Consider the following 15,671-nt stretch of genomic DNA (forward strand, 5'->3'; position numbering starts at 1 on the left):
TGCGGCCGCTTGGGGAGTTAACCATCGGACGGAGGATCTTCCTCTCTGTCTCTCCTCCTCTCAGTATATCCACCATTCAATAAAAATAAATAATAAAAAATGTGTGGAAATGATACGGAATGCCAAGGTGAGGTTGCCTGTACCAGATGTGACCGCAGCACCCAATCAGCACGCGTGAGAACCAGGAAGGGAGGGGGCAGAGCCAGCAGGGGAATAAGGGAGGGTCCCTTTCCAGACAGCCTCTCCCACTGGAGAACGTGGGCTGGGATGGGGGCAGACCAGACTAAGCAGGGCTACAACACCTGTGTGCCTCTGTGGACTAGATCAAGGAAAAGCCAGGCTGGGCTGATTATTCCTACTGTTGCAAGCATAAATTAGAGTGGGTGAGGGTTGTTGGGGCTTAGCTGCAGCATCAGCTGGCAGAAGCTGGCACTGGGGGCTAATTCTGGCAAGTCAAATGCCAGAACCACCTGAAGAGTGCATAATCCAGGAGTGAGAAAGACCTGGGAGGGAGATAGTGGGCTCCTCCCTCTTGGGTTACCACTCCCACAGAATGGCACAAAAACTAGGACAGGGGCTGGGGTGGCTAGACAGAGAGGCACTCAACAACATCCGTGAGAGTTGGATAGTTGAGCAGGTTAGATAGATCTAAGCTTCAATATTCATTAACATGTACAGGAGCCAAATGGGATGTGGGACAAACTGGACTAGTCTGCTACACATACTTGCAAACCAGGGAAGGGGGCGTGCCTGGTGGGGGTTATTGCGGGTCGCTCTGACTAGGCTGCAGCTCCCACTGGTTTATGTGAGGGCCGAGTATGTGCTGGGCAGAACCAGGCTGGACTGCAACACCCATTGGTTCCAGTGGAAGTCGAGGCTGAAAACAGAACCAACCCAGCAATTGCAACCACCAGCTGGTTGGAGAGATGGACTGTGCCGGCCCTCCCAGAATGAAATGCCGGACTCAGAACCCTAACCAAGAAAAGACAGAAGACAGAACAAGTCAATCAACCACCTCAGCTATTTGTTGGCAGCGAAATACTGGGCAAATGGAGACGCTATGAGGGACTGTGTCAATCAGTGGATTCGTCAACGACCTCATCGTGCTCAGAGTGGCGAGACTGGCAGCAATTCATAACTGGTGAACTATCAAAACCACTTGAGCGAGTATCTCAGAACATGCCCCATATCCGGGACCTGGGGTGGGTGGGAAACTGGGTGGGGCTTCTCCCTTAATATCCCCCCTTTACCTCAGATACATGAAGGAAACAATATTGAAATAATAGTCTTACCCACTTCCCTATAGCCCTTGAAACTCTGTGCCCTAATTAACTATGTAAAGATTGTCAAAAATATAATTAAAAAAATGGGGAAAAAAAAAAGACCAGGTGAGGTGCTAACAAGTGAGCCCTAACCCAGAGGGACTAACGTCTCTCCAAGAAAAGACGTGCAACAGAGTACTCCGTCTCCACTCTGTCCTCCCACCCACACCCACCAGGGAAACAGCAAGGCAGTTATATCTGTAAGACAGGAAAAAGAGCGCTCAGCTCAACAAGAGACAGACCAGCCTGAACCATGCACTTCCAGCCTCCAGAACTACGGAAACACAAATATACACTTAGTCTACACTTTTATTTATGCCAGCCCAGATTGACTAAAATAAGACCCAAAGACTAGAGAGAAACGAGAGAAACGGTCATTTGTGGAGATCAATCCTGATGTAGCTCAGATGTTAGGATGAGCAGACAGGAATTATTAAGCATCTACTAGAAACACACTCAAGAACATCAAAGAAATACATACTTGCAAAAGGAATCAAATGGAAATTCTAAGAAACACAATATCTAAAATTAAGAAAAGCAGTAGCCTCACTATGTTTCTTTTTCTTCTGCAAAATGGGCAGAAATACGTACTTTCTCAACAGTCCTAACATTTCAAGTTCCGGAAAACCGAGTTTACTTCATCTTTCATGATGTAAAATTGTACTCAGAAAACTAACCTTGATTTCCCTTTTTCCTTTCTTTGTTTTCAATGATTCTTCAGTGGACTTGGTTTTCTCATTCTTCTTTCCCGACTCATTTACTTGTTTCTTCCCACTTGGTATAACTCCAAAGAATTTCCGGATGTCCTAAAGCAAATAAAAGGAGACCCCATAAGCACACACTAAATACGTAAGACTTTAATTTCAATAGCATAGGAAGACAGGCTTAGCTTCCTGTTGATATACACCCAGGAAACAGAAAGCAATAAAGTACTTGGTTCCTATCACCCCTGTGAGGAAACCCAGGTCAGGGTCCTGGCTCCTGGCTCCTGGCTCCTGGCTCCTGGCTCCTGGCTCCTGGCTAGGCTCTGCCCCAGCTGTCACAGGCATTTGGAGAGTCCACCAGTTTATGTAAGATCTTTCGAAAAAAAATAAAATCAGACTTTTAAGAATAAATTTCAAAACTGGCCAAAAACAGTACAATAATGAAGCAAGGAAATGTTTGCTCACAATATCCCGATTCTGAAAGAACAGGCAGTACGGATTGATCAGTCATGCGTACACACCCACTTCCCATCAGTCCAGGCCCAGCTGGGCAGAAAACAAAGAACTGAAGAACACGACCCTTATCCAGGGGTCTTACACTGCTTTAGGGGGGAATGACTTCCACAACTCTTGTCATCTGAGTAACTAAGAATCCTGAAACCATTTTCACATGGCTTTGCCAAATTCGGAAGAAACAACCTGATACCATCTTCATTTCCTATTGCTATAACAAACCATCTGAGGGAGCAGGTGTTTGGCAAAGCAATTAAGCCACTTCATGGGATGCCTGAATTCCATCACAATGCCTGGTTCAAATTCTGGCACGGTTCTCAACTTCAGCTTCCTGCCAGCTCATTCCCTGGGAAGCAGGACACAGCAGCTCAAGTGACTGAGTCCATGCAAATTTCCTGGAAAGTATCAACTGGATTCAGAGTGACCAGCTTCGACCAGTACAGCTCCAGCTACTGCAGGCATGCTGAGAGTGAGCCAGCAGTAGGGAATAACCTGTCTCAGTCTTTGTTTTTCAAGTAAAATCAACAATTATGTAAATGTGAGGGTTGCTCTCTCTTGGACAGGCAAAACTGACAGCATTTCAGAATTATCCAAACCTCAGAACATTCACTGCACTGGAACCCTGGGTTGACATTGGGCGGTGGCTCCCCATTCCTGGGTCCTGGGACATTGGGAGGCTGGGTGTGGGTCCTCCTTTATCTCTCCTTTCCCCATGAAACAAGAAGAAATAAAGAATTTGGGGGAAAAAAATTGTGTAAATGCACTGGTCTGGCCTTCACGGAGGTCTGGCCTTCACGGAGGGCTCCTTAGCTCTGCCAAAAGCAGACAGCACATCAGGATGGGAGCCCCTGCAAGAAGCAGAAACCACATGGCACCACAGGAAGCGAGCTGCTGGAGCAGCCAGTCTTGCTCACATACAACAATCCCCTCTCAGAATTGCTTGGAGTCCCATAAGAACTACTCAACCCTCTTAGCCCCCATTAGGCTCCACATGTTCAAGGACTCAGCACCCTGCATCGACACACTGAGAGCCAAGCCTCCAACACAGAGCACAGCCAGGTCACTTCCAAACCATGCAGATGCTACAATATACACTGTCAATTGTTCTTCCCTGCAATAGACTATAGCAGTCAAATGAATCATACTAAACTACTTAAAGTACCATTTACAATTAAAATCACACATTTTTCTTATCCTTAACATATGTGTTTCCCTTACTTTAACAGAATTTAGTTTTGGGTCCCGGTGCAGTGGCCTAGCAGCTAAAGTCCTCACCTTGGACACGCCCGGGATCCCATATGGGCGCTGGTTCTAATCCCGGCAGCTTCACTTCCCATCCAGCTCCCTACTTGTGGCCTGGGAAGGCAGTGAGGGCAGCCCAAAGCTTTGGGACCCTGCACTCACATGGAAGACATGGAAAAGGTTCCTGGTTCCCGGCTTCAGATTGGCGTAGTACCAGCCATTGCGCTCACTTGGGGAGCGATTCATCAGACGGAAGATCTTCCTCTCTGTCTCTCCTCCTCTCTGTATACCTAACTTTGTAATAAAAATAAATAAATCTTTTTCAAAAAAGAATTTAGTTTTAAAGAAACTCTAGAGAAAAAAGGAATAGACCTTATAATCAAAAGGTCTTGGTTTGAATCTGTGCTAAGTAGCCCCAGACATTCCTATCAAAAAAGCAGATATATCATTTTCCTTCTCATTTTTGCTGTTTTAATCCTGAATTCTTTTGTTTATTTGCTTTCATTTGAAAGACAGTTTTACAGAGAGAGGAGAAATGCAGAGAGAATGAGAGAGAGAGAGACAGAGACAAATGAGAGAGAACTTCTATCCACTGGTTCACTCTCCACATGACCACAACTGGCAGAGCTGAGTCCACAGCCAGACGCCAGGACCAGGACCAGGACCCTCCTCCAGGTCTCCCACCTGGGTGCAGGGGTCCAAAGACTTGAGCCATTCTCTGCTACCTTCCTAGGCCACAGCAGGGAGCTGGATCAGAAGTGAAGCAGTTGGGGCTTGAACCAGCAGCCATGTGGGATGTCAGTGTCACAGCTTTGTCTGCCTTGCACGGCGCCGGCCTCTATGACCTCGAACTGTCCAATCCACCTCTCTTTATTGTGTAACGGAAATGACTACAAAAGTTATTTGTAAGGGCTAGCTAGCACTGTGGCGTAGCCAGTAAAGCCACCACTCACAACACTGGCATCCTGCACGGGCAACAGTTCTCATCCTGGCTGTTGTACTTCCAGTCCGGCTCCCTGGTCATGGCTTGGGAAACTGGTGGGAAGCCTGGAAAAGCTCCTGGCTCCTGCCTGACCCAGTTTCAGAATACAGACATCTGCGGAGTGAACCTGCAGATGGAAGATACCTTTCCTCTCTGTCTCTCATCTCTATAACTCTGACTTCCAAATAATGTAGGAAGTGACTTGTAAAGTATAAATAGCCTAGTAATTAGTTCCAAAACCCCAGCAGTAAATATTATACTTACAATCTCAAAAATCACAAACTAGAGTTGTAAAACATCACACACACACACACACCCTTTTGTGACTAACCCAATAAACAAAGCAGATCAACAGGACCTTGACATGCTAAATTAAACAAAAAAGGGTAAAAGGTTTCTTGGTTTTATTTCCTCTTGGCAATTCTCCCAGCTACGGAAGTTACAACACACTAACTAATTTCACATCTAAACACCACTCCTCACAGACCGCACACCTCAGCTGTAACACTGAGACATTTGTGTCAGAGAGGAAAGGGCAGGACCAAAAGGAACATAGCCTTCCCTCTGATTTGCAAAGAATGGGTTTGAGGCTGAGAGTGCTGTCTTGTCTTCTGGGGGAAATGAGAGCTTCGGATCAGCGTTTCTCTTCTGAAATTACTCAGTGATTCTTCTAGCAACAGTGACTGCTTACACACATACGCACGGAGAAACAGGAAGCATGCGCCCGCCTCAGAAGCACCGTTCACAGGTTAGCGACCCAGTCAAAGCAGGCGCAGGTTTCCAAGCCACAGAGGGACAGAAGACAAGACACAACACACTCCAACTGTTGGGAGCGGTGAGCTGCTTCATTCCTTTCTGTACAAACACCTACAGGGCCCCTCAGCGCTAGCACAGCTAGGCTGTCCGCTCACATTTCCTTTCTCTTTATCCGACCCTTCTCCCGCACCCTCCTCACCCTCTCACGGCAGCACTGCAACAGTTAAAGAACACACAGTCTGCTCTCACGCGGGGTACACCAAAAGCCTCAAGTATTGGCACGCTGATGGCGTGGAAGCCAGGCGACTCCCACTTTTTTTGGCTGTATCTAGTGCGAGCAGCTGTCATGTACACCAACTCGTATTCCGCAAAGGTCAGAAGTTGGACCTTCATTCACAGAGGGTGACTTCACTTTCTTCTTCCCATTAGCATCCCCCATCAAGTACTCCACCGCTTCAAAGATTTCATGAGATGCAGAAGAACAGGCCAAGCAGCTAATCTCACGCCCAAAAATGCAGCCAAACATGCCCCTTGCTCACACAGAATAATTCCTGCTAAACACAGGAACTGAAAACTAACATTTTAAGACACTTTTATTATTTTGGCAAAGGGAAGGACTTCTGAGCAGAACAAGATATGATGCCATAAAAACAGATTTGACCATATAAAAATAAAAGATGCAGAAGTTAAAATACAAGCCACCAACTTAAAAAAAAATACGCAATACATGAAAGTTACTACAAATCAATAAAATATTACCCAATAAAGATTAGTAGAATCACTAGTAGACAAATATAAAGACATTCAAATGCCAACTAACATGTCTTTTTTTTAAATATTTATTTATTTTTACTGGAAAGGCAGAATTACAGAGAGGAGGAAAGATTTTCCATCTTCTGGTTCACACTCCAAGTGGCCATAATGGCCAGAGCTAAGCCGACCCAAAGCAAAGAGCCAGGAGCTTCTTCCAGGTCTCCCATGTAGGTGCGGGGACCCAAGGACTATGACCATCTTCAGCTGTTTTCCCAGCAGGGATTTGAATGGGAAGTGGAGCATCTAGGTCACGAATGGGTACCCATACGGAAATCCACACTAGCAGCCAGAGGATTAGCCAACTGAGCTATCATCCCAGACCCTAAATGCTCAAATTGTAGACTGTTGACAAAAGAAAAGCAGCCAGCACCTTTCGAGAGGATAATCCAGCAACATCTGTCAAATTTTCCAATGTGCAGATCCTCTGTCTCATCCTTTCCATCTGACTGGTCAAAGTGAGGTCAGCATCATCTGGGAAAGCAGCAAAGGATGGCTCACATCCTCCAGGCCCCTGCACCTGCAAGGGACACCCGCAAAGAAGCTCCTGACTTCAACTCAGCTCAGCCCCAGCCACCGCAGCCATCTGAGGCATAAGCCAGCATATACAAGACCGCTCGCTCACTCACTCACTGCCTCTCTCTCCCAGATCTGTAGATCTGCCTTTCAAATAAAATTAGAGATTGTGTACTAAAATAATATTTAATTGAGATTGCTTATTATGACTTTACCTAAAATGTTTTTATCAATTAAGAAGGCATAAAATTAACACTATTACTTAGGAGTTAAACTATTAAAGCTAATTTTCTATACCTGATGTTATTCTTATCATGTTCGTCTGGCTAAGGGAAAAATAACACTTTCACTTTGACAGGATACTTCCTCTTTAAAATTCGTTTTCAAGCAAATTAATTTTTTTTTTAAAGATTTATTTTTATTATTTTTTCATTGGAAAGGCGGATATACAGAGAGGAGAGACAGAGAGGAAGATCTTCCGTCCGATGATTCACTCCCCAAGTGAGCGCAACAGGCCGATACTATGCCGATCCGAAGCCAGGAGCCTCTTCTGGGTCTCCCACGTGGATGCAGGTTCCCAAAGCTTTGGGCCGTCCTCGACTGCTTTCCCAGGCCACAGGCAGGGAGCTGGAAGGGAAGCGGGGCTGCCGGGATTAGAACCGGCGCCCATATGGGATCCCGGGCGTGCAAGGCGAGGACCTTTAACCACTTGCGCCACCGCGCCGGGCCCGCAAATTAATTTTTTTAAAAAATCAGAAATGCTTCTACATATATAATCAATATTACTGATATAGTCAGGTCTAGTCCAGGGCAAGAACTTCTCAGACAAGCACACAAGCTAATGAAACTTAAGTGTGGTCCGAAAAATCTTTGTAACAATGTTAATAGGTTCCAGCACTGAAGAACTGTAAGCGGCTGCAGTAACTTGCTTCATGCAATCACTCCTTCTTCACTGGTGATACCAGCCGAGAACTACTCCTGGGGCTAGGAATAAACACAACCCGCAAAGGTCTTTGTTCTCACAAAGCTTTCCTTCTACTCCCCGTTCTTAATGTCATTAAAAAACTAAGCAGAGCACAGGAAATAAGGAACAGACTAAATGAAGCGCAGCAAGGGGACAGAAGCAGGGACTAGAAATGGCCCCCTTGCCCAGTCTATGTCTGCGGTCTGCACAGCTGGGGAGCAGAGCAGGTGATGGCAAAATGACCCATTTCCACCGGCAGCTGCTCTGGGCCCCATGTGATGGCCTAGTGGCTAAATCCTCGCCTTGCACACGCTGGGATCCCATATAGGCACCAAATCATGTCCTGGCTGCTCCACTTCCCATCCAGCTCCCTGCTTTTGACCTAGGAAAGCAGCAGAGGATGCTCAAAGCCTTGGCACCTACCACCTGCGTGGGAGACCCAGAAGAAGCTTCTGGTCCTGGCTTCAGAGACATTCTCTTTCTCTCTCTCTCTCTAAACCTGCCTTTCAAATAAAAATAAATAACTTTGAAAAAAGCCACACTGGGCCCGGCACGGTGGCGCAAGTGGTTAAGTCCTCGCCTTGCACGCCCGGGATCCCATATGGGCGCCGGTTCTAATCCCGGCAGCCCCGCTTCCCTTCCAGCTCCCTGCCTGTGGCCTGGGAGGGCAGTCGAGGACGGCCCAAAGCTTTGGGACCCTGCACCCGCGTGGGAGACCCGGAGGATGCTCCTGGCTTCGGATCGGCATAGTATCGGCCCGTTGCGGCTCACTTGGGGAGTGAATCATCGGACGGAAGATCTTCCTCTCTGTCTCTCCTCTCTGTATATCCGCCTTTCCAATGAAAAAAAATAATAAAAATAAATCTTTAAAAAAAAAAAAAAAAAAAGCCACACTGAGCCAAAGAAACAAGCAAATGATTTTTCATGCGAGGAATTTTGTTTTTAAGTTTTATTTATTTGAAGCTCAGAGCTGCAGGTAGAGCTCCCCCTTTGCAGGCTCACTTCCCAAATGGCCACGACAAAGCCAGCAGCTAGCAGCTCACTGGGTCTCCCACATGAGTGACAGAGGTCCAAACATCTGGGCCATTTCCACTGCTTTTCCCAGACCTTTAGTAGGCAGCTGAATGGAAGTGCAGCAGCCAGAACTCAAAAAGGTAACATGGATGCTGGCTCCTCAGGTGGAAGCCTAAAGCACTATGCCACAATATCAGCCCATTTTCTGTAACTTTCAAAGGTGCCTACACAAAAGTACAAAATTGTATTTTTGGGTTGCATCTTATTTCTGCAGCGTATCAGTACTCAAACTAGTGCCCATATGGAATATTAGTATTGCAAGGCAGCAGCTTAATCTGCTATGCCACAAAGCCGGGTCAAAAGAAATTTCCATGTTTCTGTGGATCTGTTAACAAGGCCCAAGCCCTGAGCTCCTATATGCCTGTGGGAGAGCTGGAATAAACTCCTGGCTTCAGCCTGATCCACCTCCAGCAGTTACCAGCTACAGTCATTTAGGGAGTAAACTCTCACTCTCCCTCCTTCCCTCTCAAAAAATAATGCTTTCAGGAAAAAAAAAAAAGGTTATAACCCTCCCCCAGTCCCCAAAAACACTTCTTCCACTGTCACATTATTGAGAAAAGCTTGCTATCAAGCATCTGAGTACAATTTTAATATACATATGCCAAGACTTGTACCAAAATTTTTCCAATACTCAAAAAGTTATCAAAAAGTTAAAGCTGGTGACCTGTACCAATAAGTTCACAATTTCTTTCAATTGTCAGAGCAGGCAGTTTGCCACAGCAGATTCAGCCATGGTGTGGATGCTCACATCCTCCAGGGGTGCCTGGTTCGATGCTCGTTACCCCACTTCTTATCAAGCTTCCTACTAACGCATCCTGGGAAGCAGCAGGTGGCAGCTCAAGGGCCAGGATACCAGGCTGAATCCTGGCTTAAGCCTGGCCCAGCTCCGGCTACTACAGCTGTTTAGGGAATAAACCCCCAGATGAAAGATCTCTCTCACCCTCTGGTGTTTCGCTTTTCAAATAGTCAAAAATAGATAAAGCAAACATTTTTTAAAGATAAACAAAAACTATTTTTGAAATAAATCCTCCTAAATCCACAAAGAAATGAGCGGTCACAATGATGTAAAACACCTGGGCTGCAGCAGACCTGGCGCAGGTGAGTCCCTGCTGCTGTGGGGTGCTCCTAGCTTCAGCCTGGTGGGCTTCCAGCTGCTACAGGCACCTGGGGAGTGAACCAGTGTTTGGGAGATTTCTCTCCCTCTCGTCTCCCCTATCTCTGTGCCTCTGCCTTTCAAATAAATAACTATTTTTTAAAATCACACATACAAAAAAAGCAAAACAACATACCTAAAATATACCACAACACACTGGTAGCAGCACAGAAAGACAATTTTTAAGTATTTACTTAAAATTATATTGAGGCCTTGGGGACAATATTATGGTACAACAGGTTAAGTCACCTCATTCCATACTGGATTTCTGGTTTAAGCCCATGCTGTCCTGGCTCCAACCCAGCTCCCAGTTAATGCTGGGAAAGCAGCAGAAAATAATCCAAGTACTTGGACCCCTGCCTCCTATGGAAAAGCAGGGAGGCCACGACTCCAAATGCTGCTCATATAGGATGCTGGTGTACCAGGTGGCTGTTTAACTCTCTGTAACACAGTGTCAGCCCCAGTAAATAAATCTAAAAACCAAAGAATAGGGGCCAGAATTGTGACATAGTGGGTAAAGGCACCTCCTATAATGCTAACATCCCATGTGGATGCTGGCTCACGCCCCAGCTGCTCCACTTTTGATCCAGGTTTCTGCTAAATGTGCCTTGGAGAAAGCAGCAAGATGGCCCAAATGTTTGGTCTTAGCACCCAAGAAAGACACACAGATAAAGCTCTTGGCGTCAGCTGGCCCAGCCCTGGCCACTGTAGCTATGTGGCAGTGAAACCAGTAGAGAGAAGGTATCTGTGTCTGTCTTTAACCCTTTCTAATATATAAATCTTCTTAAAAAATACTAATAAAATAATGCCAAAGTATGCATCGAGAGCAAGCTAGAGGGGGCTCTTTTCCTAAGATGAGGGAAAAGATATCTATTCTTGGCACTTGTATTTAACTTTGCAAAATTTTTTTTTAAAGATTTCTTTCTTCTTTTTTTTTAAAGATTTATTTTTATTATTTTTTCATTGGAAAGGCGGATATACAGAGAGGAGAGACAGAGAGGAAAATCCTGCGTCCGATGATTCACTCCCCAAGTGAGCCGCAACGGGCCCATACTATGCCGATCCGAAGCCAGGAGCCTCTTCCGGGTCTCCCACGTGGATGCAGGGTCCCAAAGCTTTGGGCCGTCCTCGACTGCTTTCCCAGGCCACAGGCAGGGAGCTGGAAGGGAAGCGGGGCTGCCGGGATTAGAACCGGCGCCCATATGGGATCCCGGGCGTGCAAGGCGAGGACCTTAACCACTGTGCCACCGCGCCAGGCCCAACTTTGCAAAATTTGTAGCAAGAAGTTTTAGTTAAGGGGCCAGTGTGGTAACATAACAGGCTAATCTTTTGCCTGCAGCACCAGCATCTCACACTGGTTGCTCCCCACTTCCAATCCAGCTCCCTGCTAATGGCCTGGGAAAGCAATGGAAGATGACCCTGTACCCACATGGGAGACTGGCCATCATGGCAATGTAGGAAGTGAACCAGAGGATGAAGATCTCTGTGTGTGTGTGTGTGTGTGTGTGTGTGTGTGTGTCTAACTCTGACTTTCAAGTAAAAAAAGTAAATCTTTAAAAAATATATAAAAATAAATCTTTAAAAAAATATATATATATATATATAAAATTGGGCCCGGCGCGGTGGCACAATGGTTAAGGTCCTCGCTTTGCACGCCCGGGATCCCATATGGGCGCCGGTTCTAATCCCGGCAGCCCCGCTTCCCTTCCAGCTCCCTGCCTGTGGCCTGGGAAAGCAGTCGAGGACGGCCCAAAGCTTTGGGACCCTGCACCCGCGTGGGAGACCCGGAAGAGGCTCCTGGCTTCGGATCGGCATAGCACCGGCCGTTGCGCTCACTTGGGGAGTGAATCATCAGATGGAAGATCTTCCTCTCTGTATCTCCTCTCTGTATATCCGCCTTTCCAATAAAAAATAATAAAAATAAATCTTAAAAAAAATAAATAAATACAATAAAAAATAAAAAATATATAAAATTGGGCCCGGCGCGGTGGCACAGTGGTTAAGGTCCTCGCCTTGCACGCCCGGGATCCCATATGGGTGCCGGTTCTAATCCCGGCAGCCCCGCTTCCCTTCCAGCTCCCTGCCTGTGGCCCGAGAAAGCAGTCGAGGACGGCCCAAGGCTTTGGGACCCTGCACCCGCGTGGGAGACCCGGAAGAGGCTCCTGGCTTCGGATCGGCATAGTATGGGCCCGTTGTGCTCACTTGGGGAGTGAATCATCGGACGGAAGATCTTCCTCTCTGTCTCTTCTCTGTGTATATCCACCTTTCCAATGGAAAAATAATAAAAATAAATCTTTAAAATATATATATATATATATAATTTAGTTAAGAAAATTAAAAATTTAACAGAAAATAAAACTATTTTACAGACTGTTACATGTAAAATGTCTGAAGGCGTCCACCAGGGCACAGTGCTGTTCGCAGGGGAGCATTTTACACAGGAAACCGTGGTGAGAAGCATGCCTCATGCAGCAGAGCAATAAAGTCCCTCAAATTCTGTGTTTAGACTGGCATGATCGTGGTTCAAAAGGCTATCTCTTGGAGCTGGTGCAATCACTCAACAAGCTAGTCTTCCTCCTGTAAGGGCCAGCACCCCACATGTGTACTGGTTCGTGTGCCAGCTGCTCCACTTGCCATCCGCTCCCTGTTTGTGGCCTGGGAAAGCAGCAGAGGATGGCCTAAGTCCTGGGGACTCTGCACCCCCTTTTGAGACTCCGGAAGAAACTCCTAGCTCTTGGCTTTGGATCGGATCGGCTCATGCCGTTGTAGCCATCTGAGGTGCGAACCAGTGGACAGATCTTTCTGTATCCTCTTTTCTGTAAATCTGCCTTCCTAATCAAATAAGTAAAACTTTAAAGAAAAAGGCTGACTCTTTAGTATAGATTTAACACAATCTTACACACACTTTCAGTAACTATATCAGCAACTTCACTATAACTTATTCAGAATGCACATTTCTCAGGTTTTGACATTCTGAGCAAATATCACAGCAATTTGCACTGTTTACATGGCTTTTTAATTCCTTTTGTTTTTATTTCCACTCCTTTAATAGTTAATGTATTCTTTACTTTTTTTTTTTTTTATTTGAAAGGCAGCGAGAAAGAGATGGAGAGAAAGTGTCCATTAGTTGGTTCACACTCTCAATACCTACAACTGTTGGGGCTGGGCCAGGCTGAAGCCAGGAGCCAGCAACTCAGTCAGCATCTCTAATGTGGCTGCTGGGCCCAACTACTCAAGCCCTCATCTGTACCTTCCAGGTTGGCATCAGCAGGACGCTGGAACTGTAGTTAAGAGTTAGATTCAGGAATTCCAATATGGGTTGTAGGCAACTCATGTGGCACCTTATGTGTTGTACCAATCGTCCACCCCAATAATGGTTCAAAATCCCACAGCAGGGGGAAGGAGGAAGAGGGGCACACTGGGATAGTGTGGCGGCATAACAGGCTAATCTTCTACCTGCTGGCACCAGAGTCCCAAATGGGCACCAGCTTGTGTCCCAGCTGCTCTACTTCCTAATCCAGCTTTATGGTTATGGCCTGGGAGAGCAGTGTAGGATGGCCCAGGTTCTTAGACCTGAGCCCACATGGGAGATTAGGAAGAAGCTCAGGGCTCCCAACTTTGGATCCTCCCAGCTCCAATTCTAGCCATTTTGGGAGTGAAACTCTGGAAGATTGATATCTCTCTCTTCATAACTCTGACTACTCACGTGAAATACATAAATCTTTCACAAAATTTTTTCACAGACGCAAATGTCTCCCTTGCTCCCCTCTCAAACACACATGTCCCGTATCTGGAGGTGACAGACGCTAGCGGCGCGTGCCTTGTGGCGCTTCCCAGACGGGCCAGGTTTCATCACTGGTGCGTATCACAGCGCTCACTTTCCTCAGGTTTCTAACAGCCGCAGTGTACTCCACTGGGTGGATATACCATTTTATTCCCTTCCAAATAACTTTGCACTGGAAAAAATTTGAAAAACAGCGTGAAGTTCCCAGGGAGACAGCTGTTCGTCTTTCATCTACCATTGGGCTCCAGAAGACAGGTGAATCCCCTAAAACAGTGTGCAAATATCTGCGGGTATTCCTCTGGGTAAAGAATTTGCATGCCACTCACCACATTCATCAAAGGAACTGTGGCCCAGACAATTAACAATCACTGTCCTATAACAAACCGTGGACACAGGTGTTTAAACAAAAACCTTGTTGAATAGAATTTCAGTTATTTGCTAATTTTTGCACTTGAGACTGCAGGGCTAAATTAAATATCAATTTAATCCAAAGTTCTTGTTAACTTTGAACCTTTGCTCGTTCCCAAGTAGTGATAGTGACCCATTTGACCTGATTTTTTTTTTTGCAGACTCCTTTTTGTGTACTCCAGAAAGCAGAAAGAACTAAAATTAATAGTATCTGACAGGCTAAAAGTTGAAAATTCACAACACTGCTCACCTTCATTGCCAACCATGTTCCTCAAATCCTATGTAACTCTCCAAACAATCCTTTAAGGCTATAATCATTTACCTTTCCTTTGCCGGTAAGAAAACAGGCTTAAAGAGATCACAGGTGAGCCATTTACCTGCCCGGGACTACGTAACTATTAAACCATCATACAACAGTAATAGGAACTATGAAATCCAAGCATCACCCACCTCCTCTTCCCTTTCAGGATGCCACATCTCACCAACTTGAACTCGGAAACAGGCCAGCGACCATTTTACAGACAGTACAGTGCCATACTCAGAAACACCTAGGCTAGGAGCATAACCGACAAACTCGGTAAAGTAAAAAAAAAAAGTGCCTCTACCAGCTGTAAATCCTATTGGTGGGCGCTGGAAGGGTATGCAAAGCAACCGACTCACACCAACCGGAACTCCATGGACAGGATGTGTACGTACGTCATCATTATTTGACCATTTTTTGAGAAGAAATACAAAAAGCTGCAAGGTTTCCCACTCATTTCTCCCTCCAGAATGCTGCCACGCAGACAGGTTGGAAAACAAAAGAAGGATAGTTAGCTACTGACTTCTGGCTTAATAGAGCATCGTGTCTTTCAAATTATTTAAAAACAAAAAAACCTCGAACAGCTAACTTACTCCTTGCCACCATCAATGTCTGATGCCAGCTGCATAACGATTTCACTGTCAAGGTGTTTGGCCGCCTGTAAGGAATACCGCACTGAGGCCGTGGGAAGTCCTCGCAGGATCTCTCAGCAGCAGATAAGGGATGACAGCTGTCAAACAGATCACCTGATTCGCCTCCCTGGGAATTTGTTTTCTGGTAAACCCACCGCGGGAACCCTCTGCCTATCTTGGGAGCCCCTCTAAATAAAATATCTTCTTTACCACGCCCTCGGGTCTCCAAAAGACTGAACTGGGGAAAAAGACGTCCCCCCTTCCCGGGTCGGAGGGAGAGGGAATCTGATCAACAAGGCCGGACACAACTGACTCCTAAGAAACACTGTTGCAGCCTCCAGCCTCGTGACCCAAAGCTTGAAATCAGTTCCTGAGGGAGGACGGACACTTAGGCGCTGGGCGAGGCTCAACAGGAATAAAACTTTTCAGCTGCGCTCCCAACACACCACCATGACTTCTTCCTGCCTCCCTTTCCTCAGAAGGAGAGGGGGATGGGGGAACAGGGACGTG

At 46.2% G+C, this 15,671-nt stretch overlaps 1 protein-coding gene across 2 annotated transcripts in view; it reads right to left on the bottom strand.

Annotated features, from left to right (window-relative positions):
• The window catches only part of RFC1 (replication factor C subunit 1), a 67,314-nt gene extending 52,335 nt beyond the window's left edge, over positions 1–14,979 (bottom strand). The window contains exons 1-2 of one of the 2 annotated variants that reach the window (XM_040966249.1): positions 14,679–14,979; positions 2,000–2,128 (exon numbers count right to left, since the gene is read on the bottom strand). In XM_040966249.1, coding sequence (XP_040822183.1) covers positions 2,000–2,128; positions 14,679–14,705 — 156 coding nt within the window. In that variant the 5' untranslated portion in view covers positions 14,706–14,979. The remainder of the gene's footprint in view (positions 1–1,999; positions 2,129–14,678) is intronic. The other variant, XM_040966248.1, reaches the window with a different exon arrangement.
• Between the last annotated feature and the right edge of the window lie 692 nt (positions 14,980–15,671).

This window comes from Ochotona curzoniae, unplaced genomic scaffold, assembly GCF_017591425.1.
Source record: "Ochotona curzoniae isolate NIBS_2020 unplaced genomic scaffold, NIBS_Ocur_1.0 scaffold_4505, whole genome shotgun sequence".
Classification (NCBI taxonomy): Eukaryota; Metazoa; Chordata; class Mammalia; order Lagomorpha; family Ochotonidae; genus Ochotona; species Ochotona curzoniae.